This window comes from Genypterus blacodes, unplaced genomic scaffold (assembly GCF_046128005.1).
Source record: "Genypterus blacodes isolate CSIRO-AG114 ecotype Tasmania unplaced genomic scaffold, CSIRO-AGI_Gbla_v1 ptg000137l_1, whole genome shotgun sequence".
NCBI classification, from domain to species: domain Eukaryota; kingdom Metazoa; phylum Chordata; class Actinopteri; order Ophidiiformes; family Ophidiidae; genus Genypterus; species Genypterus blacodes.
Genome location: NW_027466939.1, coordinates 480,560 through 502,875, shown reverse-complemented (window position 1 = coordinate 502,875; position 22,316 = coordinate 480,560). Strand labels below are relative to the sequence as shown.

The 22,316-nt window shown below is 45.3% G+C and overlaps 1 protein-coding gene across 5 annotated transcripts in view; it reads right to left on the bottom strand.

The window, feature by feature from the left end:
- Positions 1 to 13,901, bottom strand: part of nfixb (nuclear factor I/Xb) — a 113,817-nt gene extending 99,916 nt beyond the window's left edge. For 2 of the 5 annotated variants that reach the window (XM_076164555.1, XM_076164557.1), the window contains exon 1: positions 614 to 786. In XM_076164555.1, coding sequence (XP_076020670.1) covers positions 614 to 640 — 27 coding nt within the window. In that variant the 5' untranslated portion in view covers positions 641 to 786. Of the gene's footprint in view, positions 1 to 613; positions 787 to 4,429; positions 4,514 to 13,058 lie in introns of those variants that run through there. The other 3 variants (XM_076164560.1, XM_076164552.1, XM_076164554.1) reach the window with 3 other exon arrangements.
- Positions 13,902 to 22,316: the final 8,415 nt, after the last annotated feature.

Genomic DNA, 22,316 nt, shown 5'->3' with positions numbered 1-22,316 from the left:
AAAACACACACACACACACACACACACACACGCACTAAGCCCCGTCCTCGCATGTCCCGGTCTCGAGCCCTAACGTCCCCCCCGCTCCTCCTCTTCTTCGCGGGGTGAAACTCACGCGAAGCACCGACACTTTTCCACGAAGAAGAGGGGGTGGAGGTGGAGGGGGGAGAGAGAGAGAGAAAGATCCACGTTCGCCGCGCGACATTACAAACTCCGGTCCACATTCGGTCTCTCCCTGCTCCCGTCTTTCTCTCCTCCTCCCCGGGCTCCCCTCCTTCTTTTTTTTATAATATGAAATACATTTCGGGAGAAGCGCCATTTTCTCTCCAAAAAGCCCATGTGCCGATGGAAAAGGCACGGAGGAGGAGGAGGAGGCGGAGGAGGAAGAAGGGGGGGAAGTTTGCTTGACGCGCCCGGAGACGGGACGGTATCGCGGGCGAGACGACGCGACGTTCACGGCGCCCGGACAGCAGACAATCGCTCCAAACAGTATACAAAAAAAGTCAGCACAAACATGAGAAAAAACAGTCAGATGCGGCGCAATGCGAACCCGGCATCTCCAAGTATAGACTCCACCATAACCCAAAGAGTGAAATAAGATAAGTCAGTTTACCTGTGTCAAGCAGTACGGGGAGTACATGGTTATTTTTAGAAAGGAGGATTGGAGAGCTTATCTAAGTTGGATGGAAGCTCGGTGTGGTGCTGCATTGCATTCGCCCGCCGTCCTGTTTCTCTCACTCCATGCTGCAGCTTACAGTAACCCCGCCTCGAAAGTGAAAGCTTGCAAACTTTCAGGGGAAAAAACTTTGCCTCCCTCCCCTCCGCCGCGCACGACTTTTTTCCGCTTCTCCTCTTTTCTATAGAATCATCCTATATGACGAGGTTTCGCACACGCGGTCGCCATAACTTGCATATAGATTCAAATAAGTTTTCCCCTCGGATTAATCTTTAATGGCCCCGTTACGCGCCCGCATCCGCGTCCGCGCCCCCCCCTCCCTCTTTTACGCGGTAATGTTGTGCTTTTGTTAGACTAATTGGTGCTTAGTGACCCGATCATCTCATCTTATAGATATGCAAATAATGATTAAAGCGCAAGTGAGTCGTTCAGGGGCAGGTACGCGTGTTCTGACGTTCTTTAAATCGTGGTTTAATGCTTGTTTTTAACGTAAGAAGTTGCGTAAACGCCTCATCAGAATAGATCTGGAACGTGAAGTCCTGTCCAAAGCTCATATAGGGAACAGAGCTTACAGGGATGAAATGCATATGAATTGATTGTATGTTCATCACCTTTGACAGAGTAGTTATGCACATTTAAACTCTGCTAAAGTTTGCATTGGATTATACTTAAATTCTGCATTATTTCATATAGACATAGACATAAGTTAAGTCTGTTAGTTAACTGAACCATACTTGACCTGGACCTGAACCCACCACTGTAGTTTTAATCCAGTGAAGTGAGTCCCCGCCAGTTGGTCACCAAGAATTCACTATGAAGTTAAAGGAGAAAGCGACCAAACACCAAAACAGATGTAGAATCACAGCGCCTGTACGGGATGAACACACTCCATTGGGGCGTGTGAGGTAACCCGGTCTCTCCCTCTCTCCCTCTCTCGTACACACACCCGGTAGTGAGCCATGCAAATATCACATAAAAAGTCGTGAAATAACGTTTCTTGGCTGGCGTCCCAATTGCGGTACAGTGGGAATTTGGGCGGGAGTGAAGTCATTGTAGAGGAGCAGAGCTGAAATCTGGGCCTGACACTGGAGTGCCACAGATTTATGAGGCCCTACTGCTTGTGCATTTACACCGCAAGCCTCTGCAGGGGAAACAAAGAGATTTGGGCTCTGTGTGGCCAATTACTGCACGCGGCAGAAAACGCGAGCCAGATACGCAGGCAGGGAGGGAGAAAGTGTGTGGTCAGGAATATGTGCGCGCAACAAAACCGCGACCTCCCGTCCTCGCCGCCACACAACGCAGCGATACCAGCATTCCTTTCTGTGAATATGATACATGACTAATATGAAACACACACAAAGACACGCAGACACACAGACCCGCCCTCACACAAACACACGCTCGCACACACACACACACACACACCTTTTGGTTCTCCTTTAGCCAGGTGAAATGATTTTAAAACTATCGCCTGCAACTTTTGAGGGCGTTTTTTGGCATCCTTGAACGCATCATTTTCACCGGAGTCATTAAAAGTACAACAACAGACCACAAAGTGCAAAAGGTCAGAGCGCGGTTAGACAGAGATGAGAATCCCCTCCTCCTCAGAGTCGACTTGCATGCAACACAAGCAAACACTCCTCTGCCATTGCTCCTTAAATGAGCCACACATTTAGTGGTCTGTGTGAGTAAATCTCTCATTAAGTAACACATGGTAGAGCCATATGCTACGGTTGGTGGGTCTGCTGTGGCTCGGCGTTTTCACACGCTCCAATATACATATTTACCCCAACAGTCACTACGCTGCGATCTTTAATTCACCCGGTTCTGCGCTGTTTACTGCCACAGGACTACGGCTCCAGATAACAACTCCAGCTCTCGCAGGGGAACTTGGTCGATCTGGTTTCGCAAAGACGCATTTGAATAATCGTGTTGACTGTTATCAGGAAACTTTAGAGCTTTAGGTGTAAAAAACAGGTTGATCACGGATGAAGGCAACCGCAAAAGTCCTTGGAACTAACACAGTCGGGGACAATTCCGCGGAAAAACAGGAGAAGGGATTTAGCGGGAACACGGTGGAGGAAAAGGGAAAATGTGTTTGTGCTGTTAGGCTGAGCACATGTAGCAGTGAGGGCACGGCTGCAGAGGCCGCCACATACGCAAACAATGCATGTGCATAAAGTGGTTACACACACGCAAATGCCAAATCTGTGAGTTTAAAATCACAATTTTAGGTTGAAATGCCCAAACATATGTTGTGTTTTCAAATCCTAATGGGAGTGATGCAACAATGTATGCATGCAAACTCACACACACACACAGATGGTAATGAAACACGTACACCTGCATACTAAGTGTCAGCTGAAGTTGCTTTGCAGGTTCAGATTTTAGATTCAACATTAAACACATTAGTGACATCATGCTGTTGTAAAAACTACAGTTTGTGTGTCAGACTTGTAACTTCACCACACAGAAGAACGATTAAAGAATCTGAGAGAGGGAACGAATGGTGAATTTGTTCAAACTATAGGATGATGTAATCCATTTTCTTGTGTTCAAGGAAGAAGAAAAATTGGGGATTTTGGGGGCGAACACTTTTTGGGGAGTTTTATGATTTCATACTAAATCTCCCAAATTGGAGACACGAGGTTTTCCATAGTGGGGAGAGTTTCTTTGTTTGGGGGATTTCCACAATTGAGCACTTTGCCATTCACATGAACTAACATGACTTTGTAACTTTAATTCTTCTTGTTTACTTTACTAATTTGACTCCAGTTTGAATGTATAGATCTTCTTGTAATATTCCCTTTCTCTACTTCTCTCATTTACACAGAGACGCACACGTAGACGGGAGCCTCCAGCAGCAGACCTCCTGTTGAGGAGTTGGAGGTAGACACCCTCCGGTGGATGTACTTGAACTCGCTGCCCCTGGAATCCAATACAGTTACAGCGACGCTCCTCCCCTCCCCAGAACTTCTGCTCCTCCAACCACGCTGCTCCATCACGGCCATAATGGTTCATTTCTGTACCCCGAGACACACGATACACTGCAGCAACCCAGATTCTCCCAGAGACTTGGCATAAGCAGAACTCTGGGAAATACTATAGAAAACTGGCTCCCACCTAATTAACAATCACATTTTCAGTTGTCCACAGACCTCCTCCTCCTCCTCCTCCTCCCACCCTCCCTTTTCCCTTTTTATTACCGTTTTACATCACGTTCATCGCTGTAAATCCACTGCGCTCACTGTGCTGTGGAATTTGTTTTCTTTAAAGCTGCACACTTTCTTTCTTCTGCTCGGTCGTCTATTCTATTCTTCCCCCCCCCCCCCCTTTTTTTCATACATGGGAGCGCGCTGCACATTATCATCATAATTTTCATCCCCCATGAGGCGAGGGGCGCTTCGGTGAAGTTGCAAAGGCCCCTTTTTATTAAATGTGCGTGTGGAAATAATGATTGTAATGGTTTGCAGCTGAGTAGAGGGAGCTGTGAATGACATTATGATTGTGGTGCAATTACCAAGAGCATGAAAACACACTGTCAGTCATATTAATGAGTCACAACTCAAATAACACACTTGCTGCACAGACAGGAAATAATAATAATAATAATAATAATAAAATAATAACAATGATAATAATAAAACAATAATAATAAAAAAATATAATGTATTTAATTTATAGATATATACATATTAAATAATAAATGTAATAATAATAAAATAATAATAATAAAATAATAAAAGTCCATACCCTGTATGAGTCTGATACTACAAAGCATTCAGGCATCCCAGGACCTCTGGAGGGTTCTTCGTTCAACAGAAAGGTTTCGGTTGCCTGAAATGTAACACAACAGTTGTTTATTCATCAGATGACGCCGTCTGTAGCAGAGTTAGGGAACTTCAAGACACACAGCTACTTGCACTGAGACAAGGCCGGGAACAGACAGTGCTGATTTTTGATGGTGGAATCCTCTCCATCCTTCAGCTCTTTATAAGGGTCGGTCTTAATAATAGACATTATCCTCATCCTCACGCCTACCACTCCATATCTGCTGGAGGTTATGTGATTAATCATGCTGTTTAGGAGAGACCCTAATGGGAAAGAAACGTCTTTCATCTTTACATTTCACACAAACACACACACATACATCCACACACACGGCTGGTAATGTGCGGCGCTCGGCTGAGAGCATATGCTGTACATGCTGAGGCCCGGCCCTGCCAGTCACCATCACTCCACTGCTGAACAAAGTGTTTAGCTGCCATCCCGCCGCCGCTCAATACGCCGACACAAAGAGGCTTCCTGCCCCTGCTAGTTCACCTGCACTGTCACTTCTGTCTCAGCGGGCACTGATTCAGCACAAAACACACACACACACACACACACACACACACACACACACACACACACACACACACACACACACACACACAGGCACATACAGGCACCTCCACTCATACATGTACTCACATGTAACGGACGCACGCACACACACACAGACACACAAGCCCTTGGCCGCATTATTGGCCCTACACTGCATTCACTGATAAATGCAGCTAAAGTATTTGAAAAGTGTTTGTTTCTATTCAGCAAAGTTCATTTGTATGCTGTGGGACACACCAGCGGGGACTTGGGCTCTGAATGAGCATCCATTGCAGTTCTGCTGTCAATTGAGGCAGCCAGGCCAGACAACATGGATGGGAGGCAACCACAGACGGTGGATCTGGATCAGGGATGGGAGTTCTGCTTCGTTTGCTCGCCGGTGGCTACTACTTTTTAGTCCAGACTGGTACAAATTTGTTCTCAGAAGGATAAATTTGGATTGGTGAAGGCGAAAAATTCGGAGGTAAATCAGAATAAGTCCAGATCTGGTGAGGGTGAGGAAGTCGGGGCAGGAGGCACACAACAGGGATTCTTAGTTACATCTCTGCATGGAGGGGAAGAAGAGGGGAAGTAATCCTATTTTCCAGAACTTAAAGTTCTGATCTCTCAATACCTTAAGCAGAAACAAACATGGACTCAAAACAGGAACAAACATTGCTTGTAGCCAACAACAGAATGTGAAGTTATACTATTTAAATTGGCACATGAGGTAAACAAATTTCTGGGGAATTCAAACAGACATTAGCTTACTTAAGCATTTACATATGCAGAGTCACACACAAACACACACACACGCAAATGCACACAGTGACACGGGATTGCACTTGAACAAATGCTTACATGCACAGACACATGCATAAACACACAGAACTATAATAAGTCCCAGACTCGGGCTAACCATACTGCGGCTGGAGACACAGGCTATTCATATCCTTCAGAATGAGAGGTTACAGCTCGAGTCTTTTCCCTTTCCCTTTCACTGTTACACAGGAAGGACATCTGTGCGTGCGTGTGCGTGTGTGTGTGCACCACCGTGAGTGTGTGCACGTGCGTGTGTAATTTCAGTTAATTTCTTTTGCAGGAAGTTTGATTAGCATGAGATTAATGTTGCTTTGTTGCCATAACCTCTGGGTCACAATAAGTTTATCATGGGCCACATGCTGAACTTACACAAAGTGAGAATTCAAGTCATCCACACGACTAGGAAAACACGCTCCGTGGCATTCAGCCCCTGCATCCCAGTTCTGGCCTGTCATCATTAATATGTGGTGAAACACGGGAGGAAAACCATTTGAAACCATTTGTCCCACTAAATGGCGCCCTTGTCAAGCTCCCTGGGCTTTCTGTTAAGCTCTTAAACTGGCCTGTCCAACTGAAGGATATAGTTTACTCCGCTGATAATCACAGAGGACCGCAGCACTAAGGATGCTGGGAGTTCTAATTGCCTGTTTCTGACAAGTCTTATTCACATTCAGAGTTGTATGGTTTGTGTTGCACTGATGCCGAGGCTGAAGGTTAGTAAACAACCTATAGATGAGGGAAGGACAGTGTGTGTCAGTTTGTCTGCGTCTCTTTGTCTTCTTCAAACTCTCTGCTCTCAAATGGACATTGTTGGTTTGATGTAGCCTCCTGTGCAGCACCGGCCCACTTCTCCTACTTTTCCTTTTTTTTTTACGGAGCATGGTATCAATTATATATGCCTTATTCTATATATATACACACACATATATGCAGCATATGCCCCATCCATATGGCCGGCCCAGAGCAGAAACACTCACAGGGGACTCGTGTAATTAACGCTTTAAAAACTTTAAAAAACATTTGATGTCTAGCATGTTGAGGTTTTTTTAGGGGGGGGACCCAGATGGAATGTAATAGAATATTAAATATTAAATGTTTGTCAGATTTAATTGACGGAGGCTGATGGCTACAGAAGCAAATCAGAGCAAATGGAACGGAAATACTGGAATATGAAAATGAGCATGAAGCATTTTCTACCAGTGTGGATGTGATGGTAGTGATGTTTAACGTTATCTATAAACTTAACAGAGAGAACGATGAGTAGACACAAAGATGAACGACTGCACTACAACTGCAAATAAGTTTGAAAGTAAAGACTAGAATTAGTAGGAGGGCCGTCATACGATCCTGAACTGAAACGTGTCCTGTTCTATTAGTTTTGTATATGATCCTGAGATAAAAGTAACAGGACTGAACTTTTCATTAAGACAAAGAAAGAAAGGTTTTTGAAAATGTATTTGAATCTGCAGCAAACTGGCTTAACAACAACATATATTTATATATTTGAGAGATCAAAGATTAAATTAACTTTTTTTAGAAATTTAACAAAATATGAAGAAATCTTTCAATAATGAATCGTTCCCAAAAATTCCGAGCTCTTGATTGGAAGCAGACTTTTATAATTTCTTCTCTGGGCCGTGAATCAATTTGAGAAATCCTGCTAACAAACAAAGGGAGAGAAAAAAAAACATGTCCTCCTCGGCAGAGAGATAAAAAAAAAAAAGAAGGTCTGAAGGAAAATAAACTACCGCTCCTGCTAACTTCATTGGCTTTTTGTTGTGAATAAAAAGTGCGAAATTTCCCCAGCTGCTAAAGCGGCCCGATCTTGGCTGAGTATTTAATCTGTCTACAAACATTTGCTGCGATAGTAATGGAGATATTAAAGGATGAGCTGTCATTCAGACTGTCACAGAGGAGAGATAATAGGCAGAAGAAAGGTGGAGCACACAGGCGACTCTTCAGAGACCTGACGCCACCTTTGGCCTTTGCATAGACTTCAGCAAAGCCAGTTGTCAGCTTTTGCATGTTTGAAAGTAAGCAGTGAATCCTTCTGGCCTCTCTTGGTGTCACTCTACATGAACCCTACCTGCCCTTAACCCCTGTCTGCCCAAGATGTAACATGTCTAGATGGACTGTGGGTGGCGGTCCACGTGCTACAGCTCTGCACGGTGCAAAAAAAGGCTTCTTAACACTGGCACCTAAAAACAATAGGGTGGTGACGGCATGTGTTCTGTAGGTAGCGAGCGGCTTTCCCCCCCCCCCCCGACATACGAGCAGCGGAGACACGCTCATGTCACACTGCCTGCGTGTGCAGAGCAGAAGCAGCACTGCTGTGAGGCTACGGCAAGGAAAGTGTTTGTCTTTCACACCAGACCACAGAACAGCTACTCAGCACTGAAAATACTGTTCACATTTAAATGCAGTATTAATTATTGAGTTGTTGTTGGCTTTACTTTCCACAATGCAAGCTGTGAACCGCTGCACCAAGCACAGGGATCCTGCTCGTGCTCCACGTTCGTCCAACTGCTTCCGGTGGCTTGGACTGCGTGTTGTAGCCTACAGCAGACGGCACTGATCGTAGATGTCTTGGATATGCTCTTTCAGCCTTTGTTTACTTTAAAAACCATATCATCACATCAGCATTGTGTTGATGGAACAGGAGGAGAATAAATTATTATTTAGCTAAATTCGGTTTGCAGCAGGCGAGCGGAACGTAAAGAAAAGACTCCTCGCCAATTTTTAAAACATCTCGCTGTGCTTTTGGGAGTCTTATCGCCCCCCCCCCCTCCACTCCAGCGTGCAGTCTGAACCTGTTAACATAAAGAGCTGTGCTGCTTCAACACTGCATACACAACCAGTGTGAACCAGAGGTTACAGTGCAAAAGAGCTCAAGGCAATGGGAAAAAAATATATATATACTGTATATACGGAAACTTGGCCACATGAAGGATTGTGACACTGCTGCACTGTAGAATAAGACTTCCTGTGATCACATCGTGTATACAGGCACATCGCTCCAATCCTATGTTGGAGTTGTGATTAGTTCTGTAGGCTTTCAAGCCTGTTGATTGGCAGATGTACATACATGCATGGAGGCTTACAGAGCTTCCTGTTGTGTGACATCTAACATGTAAACATGAATCTGATCTCTCAGTGCCTCAGCCGCACTCTGCGCGCTCTCAGAACCAGAACCCCTTCAGATCGCTCAAATTGGCAATCTTTCATGCATTAATGGAATTAATTAAGAGCCTATACATACAGCCTACCTCCCCCTCTTTACTCTCTCTCTCTCTCTCCCCTCGCTCTCCTTCATACACAAACACCAGCACAGTAAACACCTGGCTCTCCCACACACACATCTGGATGCACAGGGGCAGCAGGTTTCCTCACACTTGCCCATTAACAACACAGAACCTGCTAACCAGGCCGCCGTAGCATTGTAGCGCATTGTCGACTCAACAGTTAGAGCGCTGCAGCCTGGTTCTTCTCCCGTACTGCGAAACATAACCGACATCCTATCCAGCCCCACTTCATTCAGCCTTAATTGTATCCTCATTCCTCACCTGGTAACAAGCTAACAAACCCGTGCACATGTGGCAAGTACATCAAAGAGAAGGAGGGAGGGAGGGGAGGGGGAGGGGGAAGTTGTTTGTAGAAAAAAATGTGTGCGGGAATATGAAAGGGGGAAATTTCCGTTGTGTGAGTCCGAGCCAGTGCCACCTCAGGGAGAAACGCTGGAAAAATGTGATATTTTACACCTGCATCTCAGGAGGTGAGGAATAAGAGACACAGGAGCGGGGGAGGCGGTAATTAGAGGATTGTGTGTGTGTGTGTGTGTGTGTGTGCGTGTTATTTTTATGAGGGATTTTTATTTTGTTTCTGGGGCTTGCCACTGGTTCTGTTTCTGCATTCAATTTGCTACGATGCAGCCGATGCCAAATTATTAAAAATGCTAAACCTGATAGCAAATGCTAAAAAAAAAAAAGTGTTGAAAATTTACACAAATATGCTCGTAATAAATAGCTGGCAACCTCAGTTTAATGAATAATGCTACTGGCTCTAATTCCTCATTAAGGCCCCAAAGAGGAGAGAGGAGAGAGAAAATACATGTATTGTTGTTGTTGTTTCTTCAAATTAAACTCGGATGGCAGACGATACCCACACCTTCCCCAAATTAAGTAGATTCAAATTACACAGCTGGTGTGCAGTCTGGGGTGTCTCATGAAACCAATTAATGTGAGGGTTAAGTCGAGATAAAGTAATTGAGGCAGAGTTAGAAATCAGATGGAAGAGTTATGAGTGTTTCCTCATCAGGCCGAAACCCGGCGAGGGGGAAAGTGAGACTGGCTGTTAATGAGCCCGAGTGCGAGTGTGTAAATATCAATCCTACTATTTAGTCTGTGTGTATTCAAATAAGGGACAGGGATCAGTCCGTGGTGCCGCTGTGACTCGGTTCGCTCTCTCCTCTGGCGTTTTGTCATTTTCAGGCTCAACACGTTCCAATCTCCCTTAAATAAGTGGTGAATATGTGTATTTTACAGTTCATCCCTGCCTCTCTCCTCATTATTTCACCAGTAAGCTATTCAAAATGAGACGTGGCCATAAAGAAAGCTGTCAGCGAATCAGAGCTAATAACTGTTTTGGAGCTTTTCAGGGTCAAGAGGGCTTTTAAGGGGAACAAAACGTAAAGAAGCCTCATGAATATGCAGATAAATACGACTATCTTCATACCTGTTTGCCTGTTTACTCCTTAATTGTGTCTTTTTGTCCTACGTGGGGATAAAGGACAAACACACAGTCTGCTTATTATAGAAACGCACACAGACAGACTTGAGCACAATTCAAGGCCATGATGTTTCAGTTAGGAGGTAAAATGAAACAGTGGAGGTTGAGTCACATGAAGTCACATGTAATAGTTTAACTGTTAACTTACTCCCTGCTACATGGATGTCATACGATAGGATTACACCTCCAGACGTGTCCTTGACAGCCTCTGTGCTAAATTATGGCAAAATAGTTACAACACCTTACAAACCAATCAGAGCCACTATCTTAATATTTACACTGTTTGACCGTCTATCAAACTTTTCCATCTTTAAACTATTTGGAATGCTTACACACCACATGCACGCAGTCTACGCCAGCGCTTATTTATTTTTCCAGGAAAATGTCAGGGCCAGGACAAACATAATAGCGTAATATTCTGTATACAATGAGGGGATGACATCACTGGCAGCAACAGCCAAGAGGGAGATCACACAAGACTGGAAAACCGCTTGTCTGATCATCGCGTGGTGGGCTGCACACGCACACACGCGCACACACACACACTCTCTCTCACACACACAAACTGCAGGATACAATTACCCCAACAATTGACACAGTACTGCATGATTACTATATTTACGTCTTAGCCTCCTAATGTAGTGTAAATCACACCTATAGGACCTTTTGGAAGAGGAGGTAACAGTTGCAACCTTTTGTATATTTACGCATCGCGGACTGAAACTATGATTTAGAGGCCCGTGTTGTTGTTAGTAATGTCATAATGACGGCTCTCGGAGATAGAGGTTACGCTTCTTATGGGCTAGATCCACTACTAAATCAATAACCTGTGGTAGAGCTAATAAACATCATCTTTAAAGGAGAACAGTGTTTATTTATGACTCATGTAGCTGGGCCACATCAGTGTCTAGGGAAAGTGCATACTGACAGTGATTGACAGGTGCCTGCAGTGCACACTGACAAACATGCAAGTGTTTGGCATGGAGTCATAATATATATTTTAAAAAAAGAGGTGAGTTGCTAAGTAGGAGCATAACAGATCAGGCTAATCCCACGTGAGGCCTGTCCTGAATTCTGCATTTTTACTGATGAGCTTCTTCTTGGGAAGCTGCCATGTAAGCCGGGATGCTAGTAAACAAATAATTATTCATACTAATAATCTTCCATATTCATGTGCAAATAGGATTCCTTACTGGTATCTAAGCAGCTTCAAGGTTGTATGTGGGAGGTTCCCCTAACTATTGCCTGACTTGACTCATTCAATGCCAAAAAAAATCCATCTCAAAGGTCAAGGATGTAGGAGTTATATATCAGCAGAGTGTAAAACACAGACTGTGACTCCCTCTGTGACTCCCTCTGAGAGCTACAAGCCCCGCATCCAAAACGTCTTCTGCTCACAGCCTCATAGGGAATACATTAGCTAAGTTCAACAGATAGAGTCCTGATAGAGGCCAGACTGGACAGAGGACCAAACTAAAAGACATGTTCTTATAAAAATAAATCCACAGTGGAAATGCAGCCAATGCAAAAGTGAAGACTTGGATAAATACAATCTAAAATGTTATTGTATCATAATTCAATAACAAAACTGAACAGGCTCCCAAATCAGGTAACCTGTGATAGGACAGAACTTCATGATGTCACAGGATCGCAGTGGATTACACAAATAAATCACCTGCGTAATGAAGGAATCGCTCGAAACCACTGCGCGTAATTACGCACAATTCATAGGCACATAAATGAATGTTGGCGCAAACAAGTGCCATACTTAGCCAAGTTTCCATGGATTTCAAACTCTATAAAGTTTGACTCTGCACAGAAAGGGGCTGTGAGAGCTCCACACACGCCACTAACCAACACATGTTGCCTCTTGTTTAGCTGCCTGTGCGATAGTGCATATCATATATGCGGTTATAAATAGTTTATGGACAAGCTCACATCAAAGAGATGTGCAATGGGAGAAGTTCTCCATGTGAATTAAACGGCAGAAGGCAGCGGGCACCAGGCGGTGAACTGAGGGCAGCAGCAGGGTGGACAGACATTTGGCCAACATCCTCACAGGCTTTCTATGAAAACGAGGCATTGTTTGCTTTCCTATACGTCATTTGTCATTTCTCCATAAAGCATTTCAGCAAGGCAAACCTGAGTAGCTCGAGAGAATAACATAACTTAACGCTGATAAAGTGAGGACACACACACACACTCACACACACACACTCACACACACAGGTAAGTGGACAGACAGTAGCTACACTCTGTGGTCAGTGTTAATCCGTTAGCTACTAAAATAAGCCTCACGCTGCTGCACACAGTAGGATGATTAGGCAAAGTCACAACTTTACATCAAACTTCTCTCAATGTAAATATCCACTACACTAAGCTAAAGCTGCTAACTTCTTGCTTTACGTACCATTGTGGTTGAGGGAATTGTGCCAGCACTCTCAGAGACCCATTTTCCACTCTCAAAAGTTCAGCTTCCAAAAAAAAAAGTGCGAGTGTGGGGAGACACACAGCTCGGGTTCTTGTTCAGTTGGGCCTAACACCGGAAGCCAAAGAGCCCTAACAGAGGCCGGCCTGTGGCCCGGTCAGCATTTTGCTCTATTTGCTCGCTTTTTCTCCGCAGGCACCGGGGAGCAGACTCCTATATTCCAAGCTTTCTCCTTCTTCTTCCCGGCGTCTTCATGCAAGGTGTTTATGTTCGGGTTTGTTTGGGGGTTTTTTCGTGTGATATTTCCCTGAAAACCAAGCCGGTGCCGAGGTGGGGAGAGCGCAGTTGTCTCCGGTCTGTCCTCGGCGGTGGTACCGGGCTCCCGGTGCTGTTTATACGTCCACCGAGTCTCCGAGCTGTGCGTCACCGACAGAGTCCCCGCCTGAGCCGAGTGACAGAGCAGGAGTTTGGACCGACAGTAAGTAGCCTGGAGTCTCTGCTTACGCGCGCGCCGAATCAGCTGTTGCGCTGCACCGCGCGCTTTGTCTCGTGCATGCTCCGCTTTTAACGCAAAAACAAACAAACACGCGAAACAAAAACCTCACAAGTGCTCTCCGCGGCGCTTCTTCCTCTTCTTCTTCTCCTTCTACTACCTGCTCCCTCGGTGTCGGTAGAAAGTTGCGGAGAAAGCGGAGTTCTAGAGAGAAACGCGGAGTTTGGTGGGACTTGGTGGTCAGTGTAGTCCGCGTTTCACCACCCTCGCCGCCGGTGAGAGACACCGAGCGGCCGCTATTCACGTAAACAAACACGTAAAAGTACGAGTGGCTGCACGCTCTGCACGCGCGCAGCGGCGAGGACGAGCGGTGTCCTGCGGGCCGGAGGAGCGGAGCGGAGCGGCGCGGCACGGCGCGGAGCGGAGCGGAGGGCTGGTGAATTATTAATAACCGGAGCGGTGCACAGTCTGTCGTGTTCAGTGAGTAACCAGGGCGGCAGCTGGGGGTTTAGAGGAATTAAATACGGGCTCAGAGTAAAGCATGGACGCAGGGGATTAGTAGCTCTCACCGGCAACAGTGTGGGGACAGCTCGGGGCCGACAGGGAGGGCGGGAGGGTGCGGCGGGGGAGGCGGCGGAGGGTTATGATGAACCCACATATATGATGGCGGGAGCTCCGGGATGTGACATTCAAAGCGTAAATTCAGGGAGGAAGACGCGTGTAAAAGCAGCTCAATGTATGGGACCCTCTCCCACCACACATTGTGCTATATGATGCATGGATTTCTCATTTATAAGTTCAAGAAAAGCCGGTGAAGTCTGTTTCTCCTATAGGAAATTAAACATAAACCCCCGGTGACTTCATTGAATTATCCTGACAAAATATTGGATCGATCTGAATTTAGCCAAATCATTCCCAAAGGAAATTATAGGAGATATTTCCACCGGTCTGAGTCACGTCCATATTTCTCCATATAGTGACGCAGCGCCACCACACCGCCCCACTGTAACACACCGGACTGCAGGCCTGCAAAGCACAACGATTCACTTTAGAATATTCATCTGATATGTGACCAACTCTCCTGTGTTTGAGGGGTAAATTCAGTCAGACGCTGTGTTGTTTATGGATAAAGTGTTTGACTCTGGGTGGATGTGAGACAGAGCAGGTGTACTGCAGGACTCTGCTGGATTAAAATCAGCAAAATATATCAAATTAGCCCCGGATTTTCAGATTGAATTGAGTTGAATCACAGGCCTTGGAGAGATTAACATTACGTCATATAAAACAGACATTTTGTTTATGGGGGACTCATCGCGGAAGTGCGCAACTGCAGACGTCACGCAGCCAAACCACGATTCCACCTGCCACCGATTTATTCTCCATCAGTCCAACTTTATCACTTCACAAACACACTTATAAAAGCTTTATGGACTAAAATAAAGAGGGAAGCCTGATGACTTACTCAACCAATCTCTCCCTCATTTACTGGTTATCGATTGTGGTTACGGTTAATCGATTAAGGCAAAATTTAAAATGGAATCCCCCTGCAAAAATGATGAAATTATAATTGAGTAATTAACACGGCCATTTAAGGTAAATTACCGTTTTATTTAAGCTATTTTATCTGTAGCAGATACATTGTATTTGTAATATCTATATTAATCTTTAGCCTGTGGGCCAATTCTGAAAAATACCACACGTTTTACTTTTAAATAATGCTATCATTTCTTGTCTAAACGTCTTGTCTTTGCCTTTTTAAGTCAACAGGTGCATTTAATTTAGAATAAAGTCGATGAAGGTGTCATTAAAAATGTGATGGCTCACATTGTTTTGGAATATTGTGTAGGGCTTCTGACGTATTTGTGACATTTATTAACTGTCACAGCTGCTTGGCTAAATGTAAAATTAAAAAAAACACAAACAATACTGACCAGATTAAAAAGAACAGTCAAAATTAAAAGAAAACATCCCAAGTCAACCATTAAGGCCTCAAGTATTACATCTCTGATTTCTCTTTTTTCCCTTTTTTTATTTTTTAAATGAGCTAATTAAATAAAGTTGCTAAGAATTAAAATTCGTGTTGCTGATATTAGTGACTGCATGTATTTCCCATTTTAAATCTGTATGGACTAAAAGCCTGCAGGCATGAGGGATGTGGGATAGGAGACTGGGTTTGATGTTAAAGTCAATATTCTCTTACATTTCAGTCAGATGAATAAATGAATAGCTCCATATGTCTGACTGAATATTTATGCAGTATAAATATGAGCGTGTGGCCTGTTAGAGTGAAGGCCTTCATGGTGCATTTACTGCGGGCCTGGATGAGCGAGATAAATGACGTAATGACAGCCTGACGTGAAAAGTGCTGCACAATACAAACGTAAAGGATGTGTGGAATATTGTAACGTGCGGATTAAACGTAAATAAGTGGTAATGTTCAATAAATAAGACTAAATATATGCACACATCCTGTTACTCCAATAAGGTTGTTGTTTATTTTATTTCCAACTTTACCTTGAGTCTGACGTTTAAAGTAACAGCACAGGATCAGTGGATGTAGAATTTATATTATAATAAAGCTGCCTTGTTTATAACGCACAGTATTTAATCTGTAACGTGGTGAATAACGCGAGAGCTGGTTCATGTTGATAAATGGGGGGGGGGGGTGGGGGGGAATATAAACCACGATCTTTGTTTGAGCCTATAAGTGAATATTAAATGCATATTGCTCATATTTTATTTGTAATATTCGGTTAATTATCATGTTCCAGATCAGAGGTCAGCCGGGTCTGAGTTGATTCACGACCCTTTAACTTTATGACATTTAATATTTTCACCTAAACTCCCAAACTTGCTTATATCGCTTTAAACCCCAGAGGAGGAGCAGTGAACGCATCGCTATAACACACTGTGCTGTCCGTCTGCAGAGGAGGGGCTGTGCGTACTCTAACATATGGATTCCATTCACATTTTCAGCGTTTCAGTTCGATTCAGGCTTGATTCGGGTCCCTGAACGCCGCACAACAACTACGCTTTCACCTTTGGAGTGAGTTCGCGTCCCGCCTTGCGTTCATTTGCACAGTCCCTCTGCTCCAGCCTGCAGCGCTCTCCGGCCCTACACCGTCTCTCCCTGGAGGTTTACACACTGACTGAAACAAAAGTTCCGCTTGGCAACGGAGCGCCGAGGAATGCTGACCTTGGCAGGACCAGTGGAACCGGCCGAATCCCGGCCATTCTCTCATTTCTTTGGCTTTGAATGAAGACGCGTTTGACCTGAGCCAACGGTGCTTAGAGCGGCAGAGCGGGACTATACAGGCCCTCTGCTGACCTGTACGCGCTCCAAACTGCTCCCGTCCAGCCTGAGAGGAAGTTTGAAAGGGCAGAATGAAATAAAGCATTAACAAAAATCAATATACAATCACTGAGAGATCAATAGAAATATTACAGGACCGTGACAATTAAGATTAAGTGCAGATTAAGAACAACATAACGCAGAATTCGGTCCTTATGATGAGATATAGAGTAAAACACTAAATAAATACCAAGTGCAAAAACAGAATACTTGATTAACACTGAAATAGTAAAGAATAAATAAATAAAATATATTCATAGATAAATATAAAGGCATTTGTAAAATATTGAGGTCTGATCCACTTTTAAAATCCAACCAAATGTTGTGTTTGTGGAGATTCTATCCCATCAGAAATGCCTCAACTTGTCTTATTAAAAACACAAAAACTACCACATTGAACCAAACTAAGAAAATCTTATTTATTAAATTTGTTTTCGAATTTTATTCCCATCAAACAAATCCTGCATAAACATCATTGAGAATAATAAATATTCTGTAATCAGCTCAAGCTTAATCAGTTCATTAAGTCCATCTCTTTCTGAAGTTATGTTTCAGAAGAATAAAAGCTCTGGAGAGACAGAAGTGGATCAATATTAACATGGATCCTATGGATTCCATTTCCTCAATGACTTTTCAAATAACTTATTGAAGTTAAAAGCCGTCAACATGAAATGTTTCTGTGTCTCGCAGTTTATGGGCTGATTCATCTGTAAAAAACAACTCAACCCCAAAGGGCCTTTGAAATACAGGTTGAAGCTTAATTAGTTGAGTTTAGAGCTGGTGCTTAATTACCAAAGACCCCTGAGAAAGTGTATCAGTCCTTTGTACTTCAAGGTGGGAGAACGCAGCTACACACCATCAGACCTGTAGTGCTTTAACTTCAAATACAGGCTCAGGTAGAAGTTTCTGAACGCTGTGCTCCTGTGTGTGTGTGAGTCGCTCGCTGCAGGTCTTTGTTTAAAACGTCACGTCTCAGCGTTTTCCTGGCTGCTCAAGGTTATTCTGTACCACATCACAAAACAAGATGTGATGTCATTACCTTTGGAAAAGGAAGGTATGAGTCTGAGAAATAAGACATTCAAGCTGAAACTGTTCATAAAGAGAGTCAGAGTGCAATCTACTCACATGTGATTGCATCAGCTTTACAAACACACACACACACACACACACACACACACACACAGGTAACTGCAGGCAGAGCGCTGAGATTAATGACACCTGATGGAGAGGGGTGATTGGTCGAGCCTCGGGCCCTGCAGAGTGCTGATTGGCTCAGCAGAGGATCTAGCGAGGGGCTACAGAGGGGAGTGTGTGTGTGCGTGTGTGTGCGTGCGTGCGTGCGGGTCTCTCAGGGTATCCCACACTCCCCTGCCTTATCAGGCGGTTACACGGCACCGCTAGAGGAGCGCTGCTCTCAGGAGGGCACGGCTACCAGCACGCCGCTTATCTTCTACCAGCAAGGAGGGTTTATAGGTCTGATTAACTCACCAGTGTGTGTTTGTGTGTTTATGAGTGAGAGAGGGAGAAACACACAGAGCGGGCTGCACGCTTTGCTAGTGTATGAGTGTGTTTGTGTGTACAATGGTGGGTGGGTGGATGTGGCTGTGCGTGGATGTGCGTGCGTGTGTGTCTGTGTGTGTGTGTGTGTGTGTGTGTGTGTGTGTGTGTGTGTGTGTGTGCGTGTGTTCATTCATGTGTCCGCAAAGTGTACAAGTAAACATCCATTGCTTTGGGTGTGAATGCTGGTAATCATCACAAAACCATGAGAAGGATGACACACAGTTTCAAACAGGACCGTCATGGCATCACACACACACACACACACCACACACACACACACACACCTGTCCTCTCTCCAAATCATAGCTCTTGAAAGGCTCAGAAACACCCAAGAAGTGACACAAAGCCTTTGTGGCGCTGTGGGAAAGCTCTCCCACATCTCATCACCTCCTTCCGACGGATTCTGCTCGGGATGCGTTACAAAGCTCCCGGCGCTTAATTCCTCTGAAAAATCTACATCAAAACCCCTCCATTTGTCATTGTGACGACGGGAGCGTGCGTGTGTGACGAGCAGAGAGCACAACTTAGTGATGTGATCCAAGGGCTACCACCAGAGAGAGAGAGAGCGAGAGAGAGAGAGACAGAGAGACAGAGAGACAGAGAGAGAGACTGCAGGGAGAGAGAGAGAGCAGGGAGAAGGGGGGGGGGGGGTCTGAAAGAGTATGGCTGCCCCCCCTCCCATAGGAGAATGCTGGTATAATCTCTTTTCCTGGCTCGTCATGAAAGAGAGAGGAAGAGTCACTGGAGTCTTGGTCTGCTTATAGATCCGCCGCCACTCAACCCCGGCCATCATCTTCTATCAGTGATCTCCTCGCTCCCTTTCCTCTCTCTAACTCTCCCTGTGTCTCTCTCTCTGTCTGTTTGTCCCTCTCTTCCTCTTCATCCTTGAGGCACTCGCTGGTCTCGTCCCTGATCTTCTGTCCCATCTCAGCGGTCACACACACGACCCAGCATGAGTTTATCTTGTTTATCATATATCCTTAGTTAGATTCTATCTCTTACACTTCCAGGCTTCTACACATCTACTGAGTTATTGCTGAGACTCACGACTGCACTGAGTACGATTTTTTCCAAACTGTCCAAATTGAAATACAAAGAATACCACAATAACACTCACTTTGCCCCCCCCCCCCCTCCCTCCCCCTTTCCTTCCCATCCACGCTCGCTGCATTCAGTCTTTCACACCTCTGAGGGAAGAGTGTTCTTTTATGGATCCCTGCCACACACACACACACACACACACACACATCACCTCCTTCTGTCTCCATATTTTCCCTTCTCTTCATTCCCTTTCCTGTTTCCTCCATCCTATCCCCCCCCCCCCCCCCCACCTCCTGTCCTCGTCTGCTTTTTGGTGATGGGTGGAGCCTCCTCTCCTCTGTGGTGCCATTTTCTCTTTGGTAGTAGATCCAAGAGGACATGAATATTCATGACTAATCCACTCTGTGCACTCCATCGCAAAACCAGCCCCCCAACACACACACACACACACACACACACACACACACACGGCCTACAGTTGAAGGCAACACTTGGTGGTGGCACATGGCGAGACAGCTGTTGCAAACCAAGCCGGGCATCTGTGCAGTGGGAGCGCGACGAGGAGAAATGAGAGAAAGACACAGAGAGGGTTGGGATGAGAGACGGCGTTAGAGACGTCTAAAGAGGACAGAGATGGAGGGAGAGAGAGAGAGAGAGGGGAGACCAGAGACAGATACATGTTAGGGCAGTGGGGGGAAACGGGGCAGCGGTTGTGGCATCTGGGCGAAGACGAGCCAGACGGACAGAAGGAACGGGGCGGCGACAGGGTCGTCTGGGTGAAAAGGAAGGGGACGAGCCAGACAGAGGAAACTGGGCCCCGGGTGGGAGGGTCTGTCTGGTGATGGAGAGGGACAGACAGGGAGAGAGACAGGAAGAGTGAGACAGATAGGAGAGGGAGGGAGGGAGGGAGGGAGGGATGGAGGAGAGGAGAGGGGAGGGCAAAGAGACACCTGACTTTACAGCGCCATAGAATAAAGAGATGAAGAGTGAAGAGATCAATAAAGGTTCCTGCTGATCGTCCAAGCAAAGCATTCATATTAATATAAATATAAAGAGCCTCTATTCATATTCCATATTAATATACAATCCAATTCATTTAGAATCCTGAAAGTCTTACATTTAAATGGTGTTGTTACATTTTTAAACATTTATTCTGCCTATTAATTCTGCCAAAACCCATGAATGTGTGATTTCCAAAGCGTTTTTTTTTTTTTATCGTTTGCCTTTCTTTATTAATGAGTCAGACGATCGCAAATCACTTGTCTCCTGTGTTAACGGCCGCCGTGTCTGTAACGTGAGCTCTGATTGGTCAGGCAGCGTGTTCAGTGTTGTGAGGAAGAGTCTCTCCTGCCGGCTGACCAATCAGCTGCTCCTCCTCCTGCTGTGTGGGCCGGACTTTACTTTAGTGGCTGCGTGCTTTTACATGTTGTTATTATTGCATTAAGAACAAAGTCCTTCTGCTGTCAGACTTTATACTTACTTACTCATTTTGTCATTTATTTTTATGTCAACTTAAATCTGAGCCAACTGCTTCTCATCGGGTTCATCTGCCACTCACATCCAGCAACACAATCAGAAACAAAACCCCACACATGCCTCGATAGTTGGTGTCCAGTGTGTGTATGTGTGTGTGTGTGTGTGTCAAGGCAACAGAATTCCAACACTAATACCAACCTGACACAACCTGTCTGACGCCTGCAGGATTTTTAAGTCCCGGCGTCCACAGACGGAGACACTGCTCCTTTGCCAGCCTGTGCCCAGCCTGTGCCCCTCTCTGCCCCCTGAAGCCCCCTGTCACCATCTCCTGCATCCCTGCATGGGGCCCCAGAGCTGGCTGGCATCTCTCCCTTATTCCGCTCTCGCTCTCCCTCCCCCATCTCTCTCTCTCTCTCTCTCTCTCTCTCTCTCTCCCTCGCTCCTCTTTTCCAACCCGGGCCTCGTCCCGCCGCCCCTCCCGCCCGGGCGCAGGGTCTACTTCTGCCCTACATAGCGGCGAGCACAGCAGGCTGGCGCTGAGAGGAACCCTCGGGTTTACAAACTGTGTCAGGCCTCGAGACGCCTCTGTGATCAACACCAACCACCACATGAGGGAGGGAGGGGTGGGGGTAATAAAGACGGCGCTACCATGAGACCAGAGTGACTGATGTTGTCAAAATGTGAAATCTGGAAGCACTGTGAATTGATCCAAACTGGAGATGAACTGCAGGTCAACAGCACAGAGGACGATTGAAACTCCCTCTCACTATTATACACTCAACTTATCCTCATATCAATCAATTGCAGTTAATCAATCCTTCATTACGGGCCTCAACAAAAGCCTTCTCTTATCGAAGCAGCAGCTCCTGATGGAAGAGTAACACGTTTAGATCAAAGTAAGATTGATTAAGGTTTGAAATGATGAAGAGAAAATGGCCTTACCCATAAAACGCCTGCTTATTCCCTGTAAAGCCTTCATGGCCTTAATAAAAAATCTGAATCCTTTCCTCCTGTGGCCAAAACATGTTTTAATTAAAAACTGAGATCCTCGGGGATAAGACCCAGATATCTTTGATGGAATCAATCTTTAATTCATTCACCCAAATAATCTCCTGATGAGAATTTAGGAGGGGAAAAAAAGTGCAGCTTCCTGTTACAGTTTAAAGAAAACGTGAGTGTGAAATGACCGACAACGTCTCTGTGTGTTCAAATCTACACAAACAGGAAGTGTGAGGGCCTCAGAGCACCACACACACACACACACACACACACACACACACACACACCTCAGCACAGGTAGATACGGGTGTGCTAGAAA